Genomic DNA, 9,922 nt, shown 5'->3' with positions numbered 1-9,922 from the left:
ATATTTTACATTTACGTAAAAAAAAACATTTTGAAAAAGTTATACAACTTAGACCACTAAATCATTAAGAAAAATATATTTTGAAGAGTCATTCTATGTATTAAAAATAGAACTTAAAAAAACTACTAAGAGATGAATTTTTATAGCGTGAGAATGAAGAAAATTTATATTGCGAGAAATTGAATACATATGAGATTTTGATAGGTTAAATAGTTTGATAACGAGTATGTGTACGAGTTGGATTTGAATAATCAAAACTAAAAGTAATGATTATTAAGTAATATAGTATTATAAACGATATAAAAAAGGTAGAAAACATGTTACTGTTTTCTTAAATATCTTCAATTAAATATGTATACTTCAAGCATAAAATATTGCTTATGACTAACTAAATACTCCCTCCTATTCATTTTAACTCCCCCCTTTCAAAAAGGGCACGCAAATTAAGGAGAGGATTATTTTATTGTAAAGTATTGTGGTGATGTAAGGTAATTGGAGAGAGGGAAGATATTATTGTGGGGTAAGATGATTAAAATAAGTATTGTTGTGGGGTAAGGTGATTAAAATAAGATAAAGTATGAGTATTATAGGGGTATTGTTGTGGGGTAAGGTGATTAAAATAAGTATAAAATATTACTAAATAAGGAAAGGGGAGAGTTATATGAATAGATGAAAAAGGAAAGGGGGAAGAGTTAAAATGAATAGGAGGGAGTAATAGTTTTAGTTAAATATTTTATACTTCAAAAAAAAAACAAGTTAAATATTTTATAAAACGAAACCTAAAAAAATTAAATTTGAGAGAAATTAATATATTTGTATTTACAATTAAAAATATTAACGGTCATATATAAATTGTATTATTTATCTTCTATTATAATAATAAAAATTTAAAACAGGTCACGCGAAGCGCGGGATATTACCTAGTTTTTATTAGTATTTCTGATGGTTATTTTTTGTTAAGCATGTTCGGCACTTGTGAATGTCTATGAAGTAGAGACGTAAATAGTGCATGTCAAATTAATTCCGTAAGTAACTAAAATCCCCCAGTTACATAGTTGACTACTTTAATTTTTGCAAGAAAGTACTCATTTAGTATTCTAGACTTAAAAACTAAGAAGAGTTTAACAAGGTCATTCGCCCTAACACATTAGGACCCAATAAAGGTTTGTGGCTGCGGGAAGCAAACCCTATCGTAGCTCAACTAGCCACGGAAACCGAGGGACATTCCAAGCAACGCCGCCTTGACAAGGACATTCCCCCTAACACACTAGGACCAATAAAGATCCGTGGCTGCGGGGGGCCGACCGTATTATTAACATTATATAAACATTATTTTTACCGTCATATTCTTACGGGACAATTTGATCGGTATAGTCTTTAATTAAACAGCAGAATAATCTCTTTACTCTTTAGGCACCCAGTTCCATTGCATTTCACTGATGAATCCTGCACTAATCTGTACTGTGTTCTGAAAGGGAGCAGGAAGCTGGCTAAAGGAAGACCGGCAAAAACTAATCAATAAATTTGATGGTTATTCCAGCTAGCAAGTCGCAACACAGGGAATGAGATGCTTCAATTCAAAATAAATTTTGTACCGACTGTGTATTTAGTTTATGCTCGCAAACATGAAATTCTCTACAGATTACAACGAGTATATATTTCTAAACTTGACATTCTGTGTACAGATTGCCGTATGGCAATTTCGCGGTTTTACTGACAAAACTAACCAATATTTTAATAATCTAGCTTTCGAAGTAAAACATAAGCTTGGTGTAATAACCCGCTGGGAAAGTTTACTTGTTAGAATAGTGAGCAAAGACTCAATGAAATATATTGCTATGTACTACGAGAAAACTCATCCATCCAAATAATAAAAAAAAAAAAAAAAAGAGGGGAAATGAGACCATACAATATATTAAACTTCATAATAATGGCGTGTCTCAAAAAAGTCTCTCGCCTAGTCCTACCTTAAGACCGAGACACGAAAATTATCAGCAAGGAAAAGATGAACACACGGAATCGAGGACCCTTGGGAAGCCCTTAACTCGAACTGTTTCTCCTTGCTGCATAGACACGATAAGCAGCCAATCCGGCAATGCCAACAGCAGCACCCACTGTAGAAAAACAATGACAACAATGTTCAGCAAGGAATCACATTACAGCCCAGAACGTCAAGTGGAGAAGAACGTCCCTAAAACTACGGAGTAAAAAAATACACTGATGATGTAAAATGGGTCTCTATGCAAGTTACTCACATCATGAAAGTGGCTAGTACAAGGATCATAGTCTGAAACTCTGAATTAAAGAAGCTACAAAAAAAGTAGCCTAAATTTTAAACTAAGGGGGTTGAGAGTTGAGACAGTCTGGTACAAGAATCTGTGACTAGTCAGTCAACTATCATGCTGAATACTAACCCACAAAACTAGCAGAAATGAATTTCAGAAATCAGCAGAAGCATAGAGCAGTTATCTTAAATAGAAGGCCATATATAAGCTACCTGAAACAGCCATAAGGGAGCGATTAACAAGGCGAAGGTATTGCTTCCTGCTTTTCCCAGCTTCAGTTTCTGGTATACTCAGATGAGGGTGTTCCGCTGTAGTAACTATCCTCCGGAATATGTCACTGAAGTCCCCTAGTCTGGCACTGATGGGCAGTGGAGCATCAATACCCATATCCTGGCTAAGCTGTAAAGTAACATTATTCATAAGCATCGAGAAAGTCGGTGTCGGTCAGCCAAGTCATACTTGTCATATGCATTTTTAAAAAACGTTACAACTATGGGATATTGTGAGAAAATAGTCACAACTAAAATTCATTTGAGCACTTGAGTCAAATGGGAACTATATACTGTAAATAAGATGGCGGGACCACAGGAAGAACAGTAGCCAATCAGATAGCGTATTCAAAAGCAAAGAACAAAATTTACCCTTGTAGAATCCTGAATTGATGTAGTATAGGAATCTAGGTCATCTTTAGCAGACACGATCAGGGAAGGCACTTCATAACCAGTATCTTCCCCATGCCCAGCAACCTCCGCGAGCAATTTAGCCGTCTTTTTGAACGATGATTCATCAGTGCTGAGACAGTAGACTTTTGTACTTAGCTATGATGCACTTTATGTTAAGGATCAACAAAAAAAATACGACTTATCTATCAGATGGTGTGCCTGACATCCCCAACCCTGCCCGCCTAGAATTCAGTTTAAAGGCACAGGATAAAACTGACAACGATATTTAGTAAATTTGCAATCAAATCAACTCACCTGTCGTACACAAATAATGCCACATCGCATGTAGCTAAAGATTCTTTGTTAGAAAGCAGATTCTTGACCTTAGCTTCAGGAATCTCTCGCAAAACAAGGAATTTCTGGCTTCCCTGGCAAGGCACAACCAGTTATATAAGCATAACACAGTGCAAGTGCATTAAAATTCTTTTTTGGCATAAACTGTGTTAAGAAGTTTTTCGGTCTAGAACTTTCCACCATAAGATAAGATATTTTGAAGTAATGAATTGCTTCTTCCCCAGGTTAACAAACAGAAATATGATAACATACATTGACATATTCATCAGCTAAATATTCCAAACATTCATACCAAGTAGTTAGTTTCTAGCAATCCATGATTTAACTTGCTGGCAGGACATTTTAAGGACATTTTAAGGGCAGGCATTTTATGCTTCTCAGATTTAAACTCCGGAATAATGATTGATTTTGTTAAAATGTTAAAGCCTTAAACATACCATTATTAGGTTATGTAACTTCTCAGGAACATTACAACTTATTTTTAGTGTTGAGACAGAATCAATGTATGCACTGAGGACTGACACTCGCTTTTACTAAAAGGTTTATGTTCCTAGGCATACTAGAATAGGAGCTCACATCAGAAGGCACCTTTTGCAATACTACAGCTCGGGGATAAAAGTCATCATGCTCTCAGCAATTCAGCATAGCACTTAATCAAGCAAATGAAATATTTATGGCCTCTCCCATATCTCAAAGACAGGACAATGTATTACTTGCCTCCATTTATTAAAAACAGGAGAGAGAAAAACAAAAACAAAAAAGTGTTGAAGAATGAAGTTGCAAAGTTTCCCCATTTATATTTTGAATTTTATTTTGAACAAGCAGTACCAAATTGTCTAAAGCAGCAACCTCCACAGCCAATGGTCCTTTTTAATCCTTATTCATGAAACATCAAAACAGAGGAAGTGGTCATTTTAGATATAAGAGAGACTGCAAGAAAAGGGAGTTCAACAGCAAACACAGGGACTTGATGGTTAAATCTCTTTTCAACGACTCTTATTTACAGAATTAACCTCACTTTCAATCACCCATACCGCATTCCCTCCAAGAGTAGGAAAAAAAATCGATTGAATTGTCCATGTAATACATTGTCCCAAGGAGAGCTTCAATAAGACAATAACCCTTTCAAGCATGCAACAAAACAACCGCGGAAACACAATCAAACTATCTACCATCAAGATGCACCATTGATCTCATAAGAAAAACACAGGAATATACAAAACTCAAAGAAAAACTGAAAATAACCAGGTTTCCCAAAGAACTGTCACTAAATTATCTAGACATGACTTCCGATGAACACTTGCCATAAATGACTCAATGTCAGGAGGAAAAGAAAACCAAGTACTCCATGTAACCAAGTGCAGTCATACTGTCATAGGAGAACAAATTGCCCGTTTCCAAATCACAAAATATTAACTCAAGTTACACATTAACTTTATACTTTTACGATAAAACTGCGAAGCAGGTTTTTCGCTTCAGCAGAATTTAGGGACACTAATGAGTAATGTCCATGGTGAAAGATATACACAAGCTAATATTTGGTAATGCACCACTTACCGCAATCCCATCTACAACATTAACGGCATATCTCTCTTCAGTATTTGGAATTGAAGCATCAGCAAAAGGCCTGCATTTAAGAAATTGGAAAATGTAATCACTGGAATTAAGACGTAGACAAATTATAAAGAAAGAAGCATTAAATGGCAGGCAATATGACAAACCTTCCTAGAAAACCATCCAATAGTCCCGTTTTACCAGCTTTTTTGGGGCCAAAGACAAAACACTGGTAAACATTTCTCTCAGATTGCCTCTTTTTACGATCTATACGCCTCCTCCTTGTTAGACGAATGGCAGAAGCGGCGTCTCCCCCATACATAATATATTTCAGATATTCAACACTTTTAGCCGGCTCCAGAAGTGTCATAAGGACCCACTGCAAAAGACAACATAACAAGAGATATCAAGCACTGGGAAATCCATCATACAGAACAACCCCGCGAAATCTCTGAAACAAGATAGAATACACTTTTGAGAGTCCATATTTCCATTAGCTGAAAGTAAAATACACAGTTAAGAGTTCAACTAAGAACCAGCAGAGATTCCTTAACGTGTTCGAAGGATCCATAATACATGGTACAACAAGAACCACTGGTCAATTATTCAACAGAAAGTTTGGCAGATGAAAGAGAATAGGCTTTAGAAGTTTGACATGTACCTCTGAGAGAAATCCATTCAGGGTTAAACCACCCACATCAGTTGTTGAGGCAGCACCCATGTATGGGCTTTGACTCCAAGGACTAGATCACCCAAATGAAAAAGATCAGGCGGGCATACTACAGAAAATTTCCCAATCAAACAAAAAGAATAGAATAAGTTCTACCAGTCTGGTGCTGTAGAAAACAAATCTTCCACATCTACAGGGCGGATACCACCAGCCTATCACATGGCAACATCAAAAATAATATTAGAACAACAAGCTAGAAAGATAACAATTATTAGATGAGCTAGTGTAAGGCCAAAAAAAATCAGCAGTCCTAGACATTTCAAAGACAATACTGAGACGGCCAACTCGTATGCGATAGCAAAAATATACATGATTGCAAACAAAGAATAGTAGATTAAATTATTTTGTCTACCAATTCCTAGCTTCAGGTGTTGTCAGATGCACAATGAGGAGCTAGTGATTAAGGTCAATGAAAACTAAAAAGTAAAAACTAAGTACAAAGAAGCCGGACAGTCTAATACTCTAATCCCACAAAATAGGAATGAGCCAAAATACAATAATTAAATTTCAAAAATCAAAAGAAAATATTACAAGTATTACTCATGATCCAAAGAACTTCTGTAGTTTTGTATCAGAAAAATAGACTTGCAAGCACTAATAGGGTTCTTAAATCCACACACAAAACCAATACGAGCAACTTACATTATCGTTGCCATACATACTGAAAGTTCCTCTCAAAAAGTCAAGAGCAACATTTGTCAGCTCCACACTCTGCACACATTGAATAGCAGCAACAAGGAATAAGAAAATCAAGCCATTTAAATCTGAGGATCGCAGAGAAGTTAAAGGGTTCACGGGCTTAAAACACAATACAAATGAAATGCTGGAGACCAAGATTATGGGGGGAGCTGCATTTCCATCAATACGTCTGTTTACGCTTATAAAATATTAAACACCACAAAACTAAGAGAAGAGAAAAAAAACCAAGAGAAAAAGTTCACCACCTAATACTCAAACACTGCAACCACCCTAAATATTTCAAGGAATGTGTCTAAATGTCAAGGTAGTATGCAAGCATACAAGTAACAATTAGTCGATCCACCAGGCAAACACTTCACACTATCAAGATAGCAAACACCTCTGTGATATGTTCGAATCGAAATCAAAATAGCCACTTAGCACATAAAGTAATTATGACATAGCAGAACCCACTAGGCCACTACTGCTAGCAGTGACGCAATATGATAGCAATCAATTTATAGCTAACTAGACAACAAGCATTTACTGTAGGGTATTTCAGTCTTCTGCTTACCTGGTCAGGAGCTCGCTTGAAGGAAGGTGGGAGAAAATCGTCATTAAGTCTAATATCATTATTATATCCAAACTTTCGCAAGACAGTCCAGGTTGTCTCGAGACGTCCTTTTTCTATGAAAAGTGCATGAAGGAATAAAAATCCTCTCAAAGTAAGACCGCGATCATTGACTCCTTCAGGCAACTTCTCTTGGACAACCCTCTTCACACCAATAATTTCAGATGGTTGAAGAGGAGCATTAAAGCACTTAACCTGTTCACAAACATGTAATATTTTAAGTACATAATAATGGGGTCACTAAGTCCAAATGAAAAAAAAGGCAAGAATAGCAATAAATTACGGAAGTATGTTGATAAAACGACTAGAACACACAATTCAAAACGAATAGAGAGAAATATTCACAAACCTGAAACTCATTCAATTCTGCGTCGCTCAATGCACCATCCCTATCAAGGTCGCAGAGAATAAATATACGCTTCAAACCTTTGACACATTGAGGCCTCAAAGTTTGAGTTTCTTGATCAAACAGTGGGGCTGTAGGATGAAGTACAGCTTTTTGGGCATAATAGAAAACCTCTGGGATCTGCGAGAAGAGAATGATAAATGTATCAACTAAAAACGTAATAGTGCCTGATAATTTAGAGTACTTCCAACCAGCAACATAGAGCCATAAATCTAGAAAGGGATGCTGGTCGTTAACGAACACACTCTCCGTATAATTTCTCAAAGGGGTTTATAAGAAAAGTAACTAAGCTAATCAAGAACACAAGTCAATTTAACATTGCTCAACTTTCCACTTTTAGCAGAGCAGGCATACATAGGTATTCTCCTTAAAAAGGATCTCCTAAAGGAGAGTAAACGAACGGAAAAGCCTTTTACAGCCCATTACTGATTCAGGTCCTTGCATTCTTTAACTCACCAGGTTATTACAATTATAAAGATATGAACTATGTCCAGAGCTTACACTATTCTAGCTAGACGAGGGGAAACCTGGGAAAGCTCCGTCAAAAAAAAATGAGTTTACCTGTATAAGTCTGTATGCAGAACATTCTATGCAAGTCTCAATCTCCCGAAACTGCTGCATGATTGGTGACATCACCTGTTCCAAACTAACTTGCGGCTGATCATCCCTCATATCCAACTTGCAACCAACAACTATAACAGGTACTTTAACCTGCTCAAACAAAGTTCGCATAAAAATAATGTTAGGTCAAGTACAGTATGACACAGACTAATACTCGACAACAAGGAACAGGGCTTGTTTGGGATGGACGTTATTGTTACTAGGGTAATAGAGCTTAAATGAACTAAAAAAACTAGGGGAAGGAGATGGTTGACAGAGATAGAAAAGAAGAAGATAGTTTAATAGTCCCTTTACTAAGGGAAAAATAGTTATCCCCCCACCCCCCTAAGTAATGTATTGCCCTTATATGGAAGTAATGATTCCTCCCTCGCTCCTCTTTGGAGTCTCTCCACCCTCCAAAACCACCACTAACTACCAATCTACTCCCATTTCTACTTGTTTTAGACTCCATTACTCATTGATAATTATCTCCATCCCAAGCGATCCCATAGTAGTAAAGGTTCTGTGGTGAAACCATCTCAAAATGGTTTTTGCACAAAAGGATTAATAATTTCCTCAATCCATAAAAGGTTAAAGCAGCACGCTCTTAACCTCCATTGACCAACCCTGATTAAATATAACCATCTACATTACATAAAAGGTTACACAGTTGGAGAACATTATTTGAGTTTCAAAACAAACTATGCTGTGAAATTTTTGGAAATGACACAAAGGAATCCCATAGAGCTAATAATAAGAGACACATCTTATTACCACAATTCTACCCATTCATCGCCCTAATCCCACAAGCAAAGTCAACCGCAATGCTTCATCTAAAACTCAGATTGGCATAAAGTAAAAAAACAAAGACTAAAAACAGATAGATTAATGTGTAAAAGTTGACACCTCCAAACGACGAAGCTCCGGAAGCCAATAAGTGCTCAAATTCTCAAGTGTCTCAGGACGATCACAAGCATAAGTAAGCACCACAGCATCTGCACGCTGAAACTCCTCCGCTCTTTTATTGGTGTGCTCAACACTACGCCACGACCACACAATGACACACATCAATACAATACAATACAATACAATGCTATACCACATAACATCAATATCACATGAATAGAATAGAATACTATACTATACTCTCTCCGTCCCGGTCAAATCTTTAATTATTCCTTATTTAGGATATTTCCGTTTTATGGCAGTACACATTGACAATCTTTCCGATGTGCAAAATGCAAACGTAAAGAATTAATCGGGACGGAGGGAACAAAACTATCGATTTATTCAATAATCAAAGTTGAAATAATAAGAATAAGATTAAGAAAAAGATGGATACCCAGCAGGAGTGTCGATGATATGTATCTGAACGCGGTCGGGGTAAAGGTCGGCGGGAAGACGAGTGAGTGGCAAAACAGGCGGAACATTGGGCGGGAAATTATCGGAAGCGGCGGTAAGGATTAAGCTGGTTTTTCCGGTACCGCTATCTCCGGCGACAACGATCCTGATTCCGTCTTTCTGTGTTGATCTAATCGCCATTAATTCAACTAAAAACAAAAAATAAAACAGACGAAATTAGACGAACAAATAAGATAAAATTAGATGATATATAAACCCTAATTAATTTAGGTGTGATTGAAAGAGAAGGGAGCTTACGTTGGAGATGATGGAGACTTTAGGAAGGCGAAAATTTTGTGAGAGGAAAGGAGATATGGGCAATGAAGAGGGAAACAACGATAAAAATAGGTTTAGTTTTGTTGAGAGGTGAGACGACTTGCTAAACAGGAAACCTTCCGAGTCTAACCAATGCCCACATTTTCTTATTTTTTCTTGGATGTTGATTTTCGCAGTACACATTTTACTCAATACGATACATTTTGACAATTTTACCCCTCTTATTTCCTCCCCTAATTTTACCTCTCATCTCCTCTCTCATCTCTCTACGGCTCTACTTCCCACTGCACTAAAATAATGTATTGATACTACATCTGGGAGAACAAAATTAAACCAAAACATATT

At 36.7% G+C, this 9,922-nt stretch overlaps 1 protein-coding gene across 1 annotated transcript; it reads right to left on the bottom strand.

Moving 5' to 3' along the window:
- Positions 1-1,767: 1,767 nt before the first annotated feature.
- LOC141637638 (mitochondrial Rho GTPase 1-like) lies at positions 1,768-9,713 on the bottom strand. The gene is made up of 15 exons (XM_074447111.1): positions 9,560-9,713; positions 9,243-9,450; positions 8,807-8,939; positions 7,862-8,011; positions 7,244-7,420; positions 6,838-7,089; positions 6,228-6,296; positions 5,682-5,737; positions 5,517-5,598; positions 5,023-5,234; positions 4,859-4,928; positions 3,263-3,375; positions 2,927-3,077; positions 2,498-2,684; positions 1,768-2,114 (listed from the first exon to the last, which is right to left on the bottom strand). The coding sequence occupies exons 2-15, from the start codon at positions 9,440-9,442 to the stop codon at positions 2,041-2,043; spliced, it is 1,926 nt and encodes a 641-aa protein (XP_074303212.1). The 5' UTR covers positions 9,443-9,450; positions 9,560-9,713; the 3' UTR covers positions 1,768-2,040.
- Positions 9,714-9,922: the final 209 nt, after the last annotated feature.

Source organism: Silene latifolia, unplaced genomic scaffold (assembly GCF_048544455.1).
Source record: "Silene latifolia isolate original U9 population unplaced genomic scaffold, ASM4854445v1 scaffold_124, whole genome shotgun sequence".
In the NCBI taxonomy this organism is placed as follows: domain Eukaryota; kingdom Viridiplantae; phylum Streptophyta; class Magnoliopsida; order Caryophyllales; family Caryophyllaceae; genus Silene; species Silene latifolia.
The sequence above is the reverse complement of the archived record's forward strand: the minus strand, read 5'-3'. Positions and strand labels throughout refer to the sequence as shown.

Coding starts and splice junctions, on each gene's coding strand:
- LOC141637638 (XM_074447111.1), bottom strand. CDS start 9,442: ATGGCGATTAGATCAACACAGAAAGACGGAATCAGGATCGTTGTCGCC. Junction 8,940..9,242: donor ATCATCGACACTCCTGCTGG/GTATCCATCTTT, acceptor GTCGTGGCGTAG/TGTTGAGCACACCAATAAAA. Junction 7,090..7,243: donor CAGAATTGAATGAGTTTCAG/GTTTGTGAATAT, acceptor GTTTGTGAACAG/GTTAAGTGCTTTAATGCTCC.